The sequence below is a fragment of the Erpetoichthys calabaricus genome, chromosome 8 (genome assembly GCF_900747795.2).
Source record: "Erpetoichthys calabaricus chromosome 8, fErpCal1.3, whole genome shotgun sequence".
In the NCBI taxonomy this organism is placed as follows: Eukaryota; Metazoa; Chordata; class Cladistia; order Polypteriformes; family Polypteridae; genus Erpetoichthys; species Erpetoichthys calabaricus.
Genome location: NC_041401.2, coordinates 158,133,925 through 158,146,742, shown reverse-complemented (window position 1 = coordinate 158,146,742; position 12,818 = coordinate 158,133,925). Strand labels below are relative to the sequence as shown.

The following is a 12,818-nucleotide window of genomic DNA, read 5'->3' as shown; positions in this document are numbered from 1 at the left end:
GGTTGCATACTTTATAATTTAATGTTAAACAGCAGGTGAGTACAGAACAGTACCGTGCAGGACATGTATTGTGACATAATTTAAGGTGAATTTTACCTTTTAAAAACACAGCTACATGCAGCATGACCCCCTGACAATAATATTACAACACCTGACATATCTTCAGGCGTTCTTTAAAAGACCTTTTGTATACAGAAAACTGTCATGCATAGAGTACAGTGTTCCTTGACTTGTAAAAATCTGTTAATTAAGTTTTTTTTCTGTCTTTTCAGAATACCGTCGGGATGGAACATTACCAGCCTCAAGCTCCCGCTCTCGCCTTTCCTTGCTGTTGCAATCTCCTACAGTCAAGTTCCTGACAAGTCCAGAGTTCTTCACCGTGCTGCATACCAACCCTGTGAGAAAATGAGCTTTGCTTAGAAAATTTCTTTTTTTTACATGCACAAAAGCCTCAACTGAAAGAGAGATTTTGGGACACTCTCTTAAAGACAGGTTTCTTAGCCCAGACAATGTATGTTGCACAGGGAAAAGAAGCCATGAGGAGATGTCTTGTTGGCTCACTAGTTGTAAGGAAAAGAGTAGGGTCACATGAAATACTGGTCAGATGACAGTAAAGTGTGAGACAGATCGAGAGTGACTAAACTCTGGCATGTAGGCAGGTGAATGTCAGTTTATTTGAACCACCCTTCATGACTGGATATAGTTTCTCTTGAAGTTGATTTGTAGGAGAGGCCTTTGAAAAGCTCCTAGTGTGATGTCACTGTGCAACCTGAACACTGATTCTGTAATTTCATTCATTAGTGTCAGCAGAATCTAAAAGGTGCTTCCTTGAAAACTTTAGTGCTAGGACTTCTTGCTGCATTCCAACAGCTACTACTTCTGCATTTTGAGTTATTGGTGGTGATGATCATTTTACTAACTGACTTCCTCTTATTGCAGACCCTGCCTGTTTCTTTACTAAACATCTTACTATTTCCTTAGTATATTCATGTTCTAATCATGAAAGTTCAGTATTTTATTATCTGATCCAACTGTACTAAAATTAGTTAAAATATTTATTACTGGAATTTTCTGGTAACTTGTCTTTAACTATATTTTCAAGTAGTGTCTTCCAGTTTATCTCTCGTTTCTGAAAATTAAACTTAATTTAACATCTGAGTCCAATGGTCAAACCAACTTGAAAAATAATTATTTTATTTTATTATGGAGCTAAATCAAATCCAATTGGAAGGCAGTTCTTCCTTTGACTTTATATTAATGGAGTATTTACTGTATATGTCACTTTCTACAGGAGTTTCACGTTTCGAGTGTCTATATGGTTATAAACAGTACCCACTGTTTAAATCGTTTTGAAGTCAGAGTTGGGCTAAGGTTTTCTGAATAAGGAAGTTCTGGGAATCATAAGCAAAAAAAAAAAAAAAAAAACAATTTTGGATTAGCCCAAAGGTGTAGCATGAAATGTGCAAGAGATCTAGTTGTAGGTTTATGTTTCGAAAATTAGCTCCAGAATACATTGGTCTTTATAACATTCTTCAGCAAATAAGAACCTTCTATATTAATTTATCCTTACCTGTTGTAATGAGGAAAAAACAAAAGACAATAGAGGTTGTGGTTTAAAACAGTGAAATGTGAAAGGCAGAAGAGAAAAAGTCCATTAAACAAAATGGAATTGCAAATGTTGCTGCCTCTTCCTAGACCTCTTTTGCCCGTCTCTAGCAGCTCCATGCTTTCTTTTATTTGGTTTGTGGATGAACGCTGACTTCCATGATTTTGCTTTTTAAATATCCTGTTGGGCAGAAGAGGTAAGACCTTCTTGGCCGCCATAGAAGTAAAGTCAGCGGGCTTTGTGGTCCGGGCAATGGGTGAAAAGTAAGAGGCATTTAGCGACTGCATTTCCCCAGACACTAGTTTGTAAGTACTTATGTCTGACTTGCCGTGTGGATTTGCTTGCATGTGACCCTTTTCATTCTAAAATGCACTCTTCTTTTCATATTGCTCATCTATGATCATTTTTGGGGCAACTTTTCATGTTAGTAGGGACTCCCCAATAACCAGTAATTTGCAAAGCAGTGGAATGTCCCTCAAAATAAATAAATAATCATGCGTATTGGTGATGGTTAGAGAAAATTGTGCAATAAGGATCTCAATCTGCTGTCCATCTTATTGCTCCCTGATTGTTTGCCAAGAGTTCTCATATAGTTTTATTACATTCATGTTTGTTGAAGTCAAACTTGTTGGTGAGTGAAGAAGTTGAAAGTAGATTCAGAAAATGATTTAACTGTTCACTGAAAAAATCAAATTAATATCATTTGATCATTTGCCCAACTTGCCATAACAGAGTGCTTAACCATTTATGTGGGTTATGTGCTTTTAAATCTAGAGCCAATCCCCCACCGGGTTCATTACGTCTTAACTGTGCCCACTTCGGTCCTGTATACTGTATAAATATATAAATAAATTAAAATCTGTTAGGAGGAGCCCAAGTATCTTCTGTGCTATTTAGAAAGCACTGACCAGTCAGTCTTTAAAGCGGCATTCCATTATATTGATGAGTTGACTGACAGCATAAGCAGTTACACTTCATGATGTGCAGATATTCTGGTCAAATTTGTCCATGGTATAGAGAAAACAGAATATGTATGAAAGAGGTAAATAGTGAAGTAGACAGTCTACCAAAACTAAAATATTAAGACAAGATAGAAATATTGACAACCTGGCTTTGTTGTGGAATGGCCGGAGAGTTATGGCATAAAAACTATAATTGAGTGGAAAGAGTAGGTTTTCCTGGCACCCTGCCTAGGGTTTGTTTCCTGCCTTGCGCCCTGTGTTGGCTGGGATTGGCTCCACCAGACCCCGTGACCCTGTAGTTAGGATATAGCAGGTTGGATAATGGATGGAGTAGGTTATCATCTGGTTCATAAATTGAATCAATTCAGTTTATGTTTGAGACACATCATTTTCTTCATAGATTAGGGATGCAAAGGCCAAATTCAACACTATCATTCAGTAATTTTTTAATCTATTTAGTCCTGAACAGGGCTGCGGGGGTCTGCTGCAGCCTATCCCAGCTAATATAGGGCACAAGGCAGTAACAAACCCTGGACAGGGTGCCAGTCCATCACAAGGTGAACATACACACATCCCAAGCTCACACTAGAGGGAAAACACATGGGGAAAACATGTAAACTCCTTGCATGGAGGACCTGGGACACAAACCCTGGTCTCCTTATTGCAAGGCAGCAATGCTACTACTGTGACCCCCAAATTCTAGACTGGAGCTAGCTATTATATTAAGATGATGTCAAAAGATTTTAGCTAAAGTCAAAAACATTCAGAACCAGACAGAATAAGGGGACTCCTACTGCAGTCTCCTACTGCATTCCACTATAACAGTATATCTAAGATGTCGTGTGCCTAGATTCTGGAAACAGGCCATTGTCATTGTAGTTGCCAAGCCGGTAAATCCAGAAAACCGGTTGCCTTAATTAATCATGACATTTTTTGAAAAGGTCATTAAGAGGGAGCTGGTGAGAAAACAATTAAGTTTATGTGCACTGTTACCAGTTTGAGCAAAATTGGGGTGTGGGGGGCAGATTGTGGAGGACACCACAGCTACATCTCTGCATGTGCTGTATGAGTACTTGGAAGATTTTTAATCTGCTGTTATTACCAACCAACCTCACATTTTCGTGCAAAGCTAATGAATATTTTCTATTTGGACTCCAATTTGGCTTCTGAATCCTTGATTTTTTTTAACTAACAAAACACAAAGTTTGCAGAGATGGCTGCTTCGTGCTGCCGTCTGTTTACTCTTGCTAAATAGCTCTAAAATTTAAGATATAGGTGTATCCCCTTTGTGCCCTCTGGTATCTAAAATAAAAGACAGAATATGGAGCACTATTAATATTTCAGGACAATCATTGGTAACAGGCTTAGCTTTAATTCGAATGTAGAGCATATCAGTAACAAAGGTGGAAAAGTCTGTTGTGTCTTAAGGCTGTCACATTATGCAACTTTCCCAGTGATTTTCAGTTGTAACCTTTATTCACATAATCTTAGTAAGCAAATGGTGGCTCACTCCCATAAGCCAGTAGTGTGACATGTCCAGCGACCAACTAGTCTGCAACTAACTGACTAAATCAAACAGCTTTGATTTTGTCAATGGTTGTAGGGTTGGGTTCTGTGTGCATGAGAGCTGAAACACAATGAATGCTCATCCTGAAGGACAATTCATATAATACAGCGACAAGGAATAAAGAACATGGTTTTTTTGGACCTCATCAACAGAAAAGAAGCTTGTCTGTCTGATGTGTCATTATTTATGTACTATAACAGAATGAAAAATAGAAAAAAGGGACAGAGACTGGACCCGAACTCGCTGTAGCTGTTAATCTTTTGTACAGTGGTGGCTCTGTCAGGCAGCACATTATGGATGTCACAAGTAGGGGCAAACAAGACTGTGCTGTTAAGTTGTTTAAATTGGTATGATCTGGCGACAAGATCAAGTAATGTTATAGGTAGGAAAGAATGGAATAATTTGAGTTTAGTGAGGTTCACAAAGGGCACAGCCATTGTTATCATTGTGTCTATTCCTTTGTATTCCGTGTGTTCAGTTATTTTGTACCTGAACAGATCACCTTCTCCAATAAAGCCCTTTTTGCTTGAAGAGGCTGAGAATTATTCTGGGTACAGAGCCACCACAAGAGCATCACCAAGCAGTTTCACACTCTTTTATAACTCTTCTATTGAATATGATGTTACATTTGGTTTTATGAATTAAGATGTCTGAACATTTCCGAGAAAAACTGTGTAATGTGACACGGCTTTTAGTGTTGGCATTGCATTACTCCAGATCAATAATTTTAGTATTAATTGTGACAGTGATAATGAGACAGTTAAGATTTATCAGCAGGTTGAAATTAAAACTTTGTTTTTATTGTGGAGGAATGAGTTGGTAATAATAAATTTCAAGCAGTAGGAAAGTAGGGCCACTTTATAAGTGGAAAATCCAGTTATTGAGTGGGACAGTCGGAATTCATGATGTCAATCATCATTTGGCAGTCATTGCGTTGCTAGAGTTTAAACCTTGGAAATTTGATACTAAAGTGTTATTGATTCTGGAGATCAGGAAAATTACTTTAGGTAGAGGTTTATAAAGGAAAAAACTGTTTGTTTTGGCAAGAATACACAAGGAATATAAATCCAAACAATTCATAGTGATTTAATTGTAAATTAAAGATTTTGATTGATCATCAAGTTGGTTAAACTGTCATCGGAGCATTAAAATTAGAAGCTGTTCCCTTTTTGGTTGGTTTTGGGTGTTTCCATCAGACAGGCTACACAGTCCATTAATACATAAAAGTCTAAAATATGCACTTGCATAAACTAAGATTTGTTTAAATAATTTTTTTACTTTTGTCTGGACACTAAAGATTTGTGCAATGTTGTTGATTCCTTTTTGCTGTTTGAATTTAGTAGAGAATAATACTTCAACAGGACATTATGAATGCCACTGGGGTTTGAATTAGCCAGTGCAGAATTTTAGTTCTTTATAAATAATATTTTTTGTGTTATATATTTATAGTTTATTAGTTTGTACTATTAATTTTGATGTTTCTTGTATCCTGAAGGTTTATTTGTGAAATAATTAACTAAGCCTTAGTCATTTAAATGTAGTGATTTAACATTTTTACCTTTATGAATCAACTTACAAGAATTCGGTAGTTGTCCAGTTCTCCATTTTCAGTGAGCAGCTATTTAACTCAAATTGCTCCACCTATATTCTGTAACAGTAAACCCATTAATGTGAAACATTAGTGGCAGCAGAAAGTACCAGAAAATAGAAGTAATACTTTTAAATTCCTTTAGGTATGCAATGGAGGTCTGTAATGTTTGGGACAAAGACATGTTTTTCCTTGATGTACCCTTCTGCTCCACAATTTAAAATTACCACTTAACCATGATTAAACAGCATGTTGCAGACTTTAATTTATGGGTATTTGCATACATTTCGGTCAAATCATGTAGGAATGACAACACTTTTTTTTACATGGTCCCCCATTTCAGGGAATCATAATATTTGGGACATAGTAATGGTTGGTATATTAAAGCAGTCATATTTAGTACTTTGTTGCATATCCCTTGCATGAAATGACTGCTTGAAGTCTGCGTTTCATAGACATCACCAGGCGCCTCATGTATAAATGGTGTGTATGCACAAAAATGTTGCGTATGCCCGTTTCCTCGTACACTTTGAGATATATAAAACCTAAACTTGGCATAAAGCCATGCTCATTTTCACGGTAGCCCCCTACCTTGTGTACACAGTTTCTGGTCAGTTTTGCAAACTGGCGGCACCCAGTGTCAAAGCAGTGCTGCTGTTTCTGTGTGGTTCCCTTTCTTTTTCGTATTTGCATCAATTATGCAAGATTTATGAAATACACCGAAAGTAATTGTATATCATTTACAAATTTAATTCACTTGATTGTAATCATTCTGTAACAATATAATGGTGCATGGAATGGCCAAACTATTCCAACTACCATAGCTGCTTTAGCGTTAGAAGACATCGCAAATGGAATAATTAGAAGAGAGTGCGTATTTATAGATGATGATGATGACTACTGGCTTCTAAGTTGATTTTGATTTCCAAGAGCTATCCTCTTGGAGCTGTATCCCGAACTGGTGCTGGCTTTACAAAGGCAGACTTTGAGGAATTGTGCTATACCTGCTCCTTTGCATGTTCTGTTCACTCTTGGGTTTTTAACCACAGGAGCTTTTCAACATGAACTTGCTGACCAATTGGGTATTTCACAAACATCACTGAGTCATGCCATGCCAGCTGTATACGATGGTATTACCTGCTTGTCATCCAGATATATAAGATTTCCTCACACTGTGGTTGAACGGTGAAACATCAAAGAGCAATTTGCAGTAACGTCCGGTTTTCCAAATGTAATCTGAGTGGTCAGCTGCACTCACACTGCTACTGCAACGGTGCTGGACAAATTACATCAGCCAAGGACGAATCACTAAAAGAATGAGCTGGCATTACATCATACAGTATGTAGCAGGAGTTCCTAAAAAAAATGGCAGCTCCATACAGTCGCATGTGCTTTTTCCAACTAGTGCAGCAAAAAGCAAGCTGTTCTTTTAAATACAACTGGTCACCTCAAATAGCTGTGTAAAGAAAAGAGAATCGATCCGTCTTGAAGAATATTGTTACCAGAGAGGTGTCCTGATCCATACTTTACCCTAAGCAAGCGTAAGAAAAGATTATTGAGGCCAAGACATAATTTTTTAGGACTATTCTGTGTGCAATTTGCAAACAAGTGATTACTAGCCCTAAACCTCTGCACAGTTGAGACTGCCCTTCTTTAAATGTCCTCTTCTGTCCTTCAGTTCCTTGCTAAGTTATATGAGCCCAGTCCTTAAGGTCTTGCCTGTACTGTATTGATATTCTGCTATCCAGTCGACCTATTCATGCCATTTAATTACTGCTGCTGCTGCTACCTGGCCTGAAGGTTCTCATGCCCTCTGGTGACTTTCCTTGTTCCAGGCCAGTTACTGGGGATTTCTCACCTCTGACTTGACACTGCTGTCTAGCTCCATTGAGTCATTTCTAAAACCTAATTTATACCAATTTGGAACAAAGATATATTTAGTGCCAATAAAAATACCTGTTGATATTTCAAAATGCTGGCATTTATACAAAATAAGCGATGCCTGATCACATGCTAGAAAAACTGAAATTTATCTGTGGTTAGCTTAATTTATATTATATTTTAACAGGTCCAAAATAATATTTAGAATCTGATATTAAGTTCCCTAATTGTTTAACTGTTCACAGTTCTGAATAAACTTGTCATTTTGTTGATTTGTTTTGTTAGGTAACTATTTATGTGAGTTTCTCTTCTTCATGTTGATGTTCTCCAAAATGTCTCTCTAGAGTGCCTACCGTATGTTTACAAACAATACATGTCTAAAGCATATGATCACCAAAGTGCGACGAGACACTCACCACTTTGAACGCTACCAGCATAATCGTGACCTCGTGGCATTCCTTAATATGTTCGCCAACAAACAGCTGGAGCTACCTCGAGGTTGGGAGATGAAGCATGACCACCTAGGCAAGGTAAGACATTTAACACTCTTTGGCACTGAAAGTGTAAAGTTAACAACACATTTTTAAATAATATATACGTTTATTGTGTACATTACTGAAAAAGTCATAGTTAAAATAATCTGTGTTATACTTTTCAGCCCTTCTTTGTGGATCATAATTGTCGCAGCACCACCTTCATTGACCCACGCCTTCCTCTTCAAAGTAGCCGGCCAACCAGTGTGTTGGCACACCGACAACATCTGACTCGGCAACGCAGCCATAGTGCCGGGGAGGTGAGCACACGCCGCCTGGTGAGCATCATCCTATAAAACCAGTTTATCCCTTATTCATTCCTCTCAGCAACATCTCTTTCCGTTACAGAACTGTCATTTGTTGTACCCATCCTACAATTTTACTATAGTTCACTCTAAAACCTTTCCATGTATCATCTTCTATCAGAAAGTTATACTGTCTCCATTATCTATACTTCATCATGACGATTTTCACGCACATTATAGAAAACTATTTTTGTGCAAAAAATTGTAAATGTCCCACCCATAAAGTCACTTTTTAATCTTCCATGACACAACCCATGCTGTTTAAATGTTATCACAGGTGCAGTTTGTCTGAAAGCCCTGCTGTTGCTGTAGGCACAAGGCAGCATGGTCTGTCATGTCTACTGTGGAGCTTTCATTATCTACAAGCACCACTATGACCTACTGTTCATTCTCATGATTTCCTTTGTCATTGACATGTTAATAAAAATAACACTGTAGTGATAGTTAGAGTGCATAACAGTTTTGATTAAGCATTATTTTGGATTATAAGGGACTGCTTTTATATCAAATTGTGACCTGTTTTTTGTTTGGCTGGAATTTTGAAATGTGCAGATTACTCATAAGTAGAATTAATTTCAAATTAAGAAGGAAGATGTTTAATTGTTCTTTGTTCTGAATGTCCCTTTCATGAACAGGTGGGTGATGACTCTCGACACACTGGACCACCAGTTCTTCCACGGCCATCCAGCACCTTCAACACAATGAACCGAAACCAATACCAAGATATTGTTCCAGTGGGTAAGTATTTGCAACTATTCTGGGATTATTACTTAGTATTATTTTATTTTGTTGGTTGCTTCCTTATTGCTTTTCTGGTTGAGTCATTAAAGTGGATGATTTACATTGAAGTAACATGCACATTTGAAAATGCACACTTTCAAACTGCCTGGGCAGAACTTCCTATTTTATTTGTACATACCTTAATTTCTCTAAACTAGTAAATCATTATTATGTGCACAAGAAACTGCAACCTAACATAGCAATGAACACTAGGCTTTACTTGTTTGTATTTTTTTGCTTGAACTTTTACTACCAAGCAGGCTCTGCCCATGTCCCTGTGAAATTTCTTGTTACTGTGGCTTCCTTCCACAACACAAAAACATGGTAAAATTACATCCACATGCTTGAGTGTGGCCAGTGATAAACTGGATCCAGCACAGGACTGTTTAAGCGTAATCTCTAGTTCACCATGTAACAGACTGAATGCAATAAGAGAACATCTTTGTGTATTTTATGGCCTTTAGATGGTGCTCTTGAGCTATCATGAAAACCTAAAATGAGACAAGTACTGTATAAAGGAAAAAACTGTTTGTTACTGTAAAAGTAAGAGAATTTGTTACAGAGTAAGGAATAAACAGAAGATGTTTATAGATAAGTGGAGGTAAAATTCCACAATACAACTGAAAACAGCAATCCTACTGCTTCTCTAGTCCTGGCATTGTTGGGTTTAACCCAGTGACATTGGTGCCTGTCACACTTACCCACAAGTAAGTGGTTGTGCCTTACTGAATCTCCAGTTGCTGAGTCCTTTTATTCTTTTTTCTTTGCCTCCTTTTCCTCTCACTAGTTGCACCCTTGCCAGCCTTAATCTACCCAGCTCCAAGAATCCCTGCCTTGTGAGCAGAAGGGGCCTCTAAGCTATAGCCAAAGACTACTTGTAGGGCTCGGAAATGACCTTAACTCCTGGTCCATTTCTGAACTCCTGGTGTTCCTACAGTCCTGGATGCCTTCTGTCATTTAAAGGGACAGGCCTAATACAAGTCATTTGTCAGTAGCGTGGAGAAACAGACACCCACATATATTGTGTCTGGTCTCTCTGCTGCCACTTAGACTTAGGGCTCTGGTTTGTATCACTGTTGTAGCAGTAACAATCTCCATGGTCCATTTATTGTCAATTCATAATACTCCCTATTGGTTATGGTTAGTATTAACTGATGCATTTGCCATTAGGGCATTTTATGGGCTGCCCTCTGTCCTGCACTGTAGATTAGATTAGATAAAACTTTATTAATCCTATGGGGAAATTCAAAGGCATACAGCAGCAGAAACATAAAAACCAAGAATACAGACTCACAGGACAGATAATACAGCAATCAATCGATTAATTAATAAATAACTAACTAAAAATAAAAACAAGTACAACAGGTTGAAGCATTGAATTGCCTGATAGCAGTGGGCAGAAAAATGTTGCCTTTACAGTAGGTTTTTGTCTGGCATGCATTCACAATGTATACAACTCATGTTCATGTAAAATACTTGGAATGTTAAATGGTATTAATTTTAAATAAAGTTTTCATTAAACTCTTTCGAACCAGGGAAGGGCCTTCAAGACAAAAAATATCACTTATATTTGAGAATTTAAATTTTATACATACTTTTAAATGCAGAATTTGTGCAGTTTTTCACACATTTACAAAATGATACTTCTTATGCAGCAGTATCTAGAAACAGACTTTGACCTTATCTTTATCACCTCTACCCATTCATTTTCCAAGCCCTCTCTTTGTAACAACCTGAATCTACCTTAGCAATGTCAGATGCAAGGAGGGAACAAGCCCATTTCAGTGCAAGTTCATGTGCACACTTACACTCACTCATTCCTAACCAATTTAGAGATGTATGGGATATAGGACAAGTTAGGAGAAGAACAACATGTAAACTTCACACAAGAAGTGACCATACCTGAAATCAAACCCAGCTTGCTGCAGCTCTGCCAGGCATTGTGCTAACCTTCTTCATACTTTCAGATTTGTGTTTACTTTCAAACCAGTGAAAAAAAGATTTTAGAAAATGTAAAATTAATGATGTCACAGTATAAAAGCGTATCCAAACCTTACTGTTCCTGGTCCATGAGGTAGCATATTTGCTAAGTGATTAGACTTTAAACTATGAGACTGCCAGTTCAGTCTCCACCTCCTTCACTATATGTGACCAGTGTGTTCTCCAAATGCAAAGAATATACCGTGTGTTGTTTTATAAGCAATTGTCAAGTAAATTGATCTCATAATTTGCTTTGAGTAAAACAATCTGCAAAATAAATGTTTTATTTTCCTCTCTGCAGCTTACAATGATAAGATTGTGGCATTCTTGAGACAGCCAAATATTTTTGAGATCCTGCAGGAACGACAGCCAGAGCTCATTAGGAATCACTCACTCAGGTACTCAGCAGCTAAAGTGTAACTTACCGTTTATTAACAATAAAAGGGGCTTAATAAGCACAAAAGCACTAGATGCTAAAAATACAAAAAATAAAAATACATGTCTCTCTGCCATAATAAGGAGGCCGTAAGTGTCAGAGCTGCCCTTTTATTTGTTTTACTCATGTAATGTACATTTCATTTATAGCTGTGGATAGAACAGCTAGTATGTGTGTGTTTGTGTCCGTGTGTGTGTGTATATATATATTAGGGGTGTACTGATTCTCGAAATCCAGGGTTTGGTTCATCCAGAGTTTGGTTCACAGCTTAGGTGTTTTTTTTCTGTGTGTTATTAAATCACCAACAATTAGAAACAGTAAAGTGAACACCAAAGAACATTGTAGATTAACTTCAGCAAAAATTAACTATGTAAACATTGTCACAAACTCCACAAAGAGCCATAGCAAGGTTTGGGGCAACCACCCATATAATTGGTTTCCTGGCTGCAAATTGACGTTTAAATGATCGCACTGCTGTGCACAAAACCGAGTCCAAAACAGAACTGAGGGAATAGGGAAAAGGTGGAGGCTTTTATAGGGGAAGACAGGAAGTGAGATCATAGGGGTCGGGCTCAGGAAGGTCTTCAGCCATAGGTTCAAGCCCGGACGTGACATCACAGGGGCCGGAGCCGGCAAGGTCTTCTTCCATAGGCTCGGTCCCGGAAGTGACGTCAAGAGGGCCAGGTGGAATCTCCCGTGAATGGTCTACAGGCAAGGGAGAAAAAGAGTCACTCTGCCACATCCTGGTAAGATTCGGAACTGCCCTTGCTCAAGCCCTTTAGCTGCCTCCCATGCGCACGTCTGTGACAATATAAAAAAACAAAGAAACAAATAACAATTCTCTTAACACCAGTCTAAGTATTCAAAAAATAAATTAAAACTAAAAACCCAGTCAGAAATAAATAGTGCTTGTTGCATTCAGTTAACCACACATTTTTTTTGGAAATGCTTCAAGTAAGTTTTAAGCTTTTCTTCAAGAACACCATCACGTCCACATTGTTATGTGAGAGGATTGCTTTCTGTGCTGCAATGTCCCCTGCACTAGAGGAAACCCTCTCACTGGGGACATAAGTTGCTGGAAAGGGCAAAGATTTAAAATGTGCAGCGCTTACATGAAGAAACTAAGTAAGTGTTGACCAGTCGGGGTATTTATTATTGAAGTCAGATGCAATGACAGATT

At 37.9% G+C, this 12,818-nt stretch overlaps 1 protein-coding gene across 3 annotated transcripts in view; it reads left to right on the top strand.

The window, feature by feature from the left end:
- The window catches only part of LOC114656187 (E3 ubiquitin-protein ligase HECW2-like), a 358,966-nt gene that overhangs the window by 265,877 nt on the left and 80,271 nt on the right, over positions 1-12,818 (top strand). For 2 of the 3 annotated variants that reach the window (XM_051931045.1, XM_051931047.1), the window contains 5 exons: positions 273-397; positions 7,949-8,134; positions 8,263-8,415; positions 9,078-9,180; positions 11,504-11,600. In XM_051931045.1, coding sequence (XP_051787005.1) covers positions 273-397; positions 7,949-8,134; positions 8,263-8,415; positions 9,078-9,180; positions 11,504-11,600 — 664 coding nt within the window. The remainder of the gene's footprint in view (positions 1-272; positions 398-7,948; positions 8,135-8,262; positions 8,416-9,077; positions 9,181-11,503; positions 11,601-12,818) is intronic. The other variant, XM_051931046.1, reaches the window with a different exon arrangement.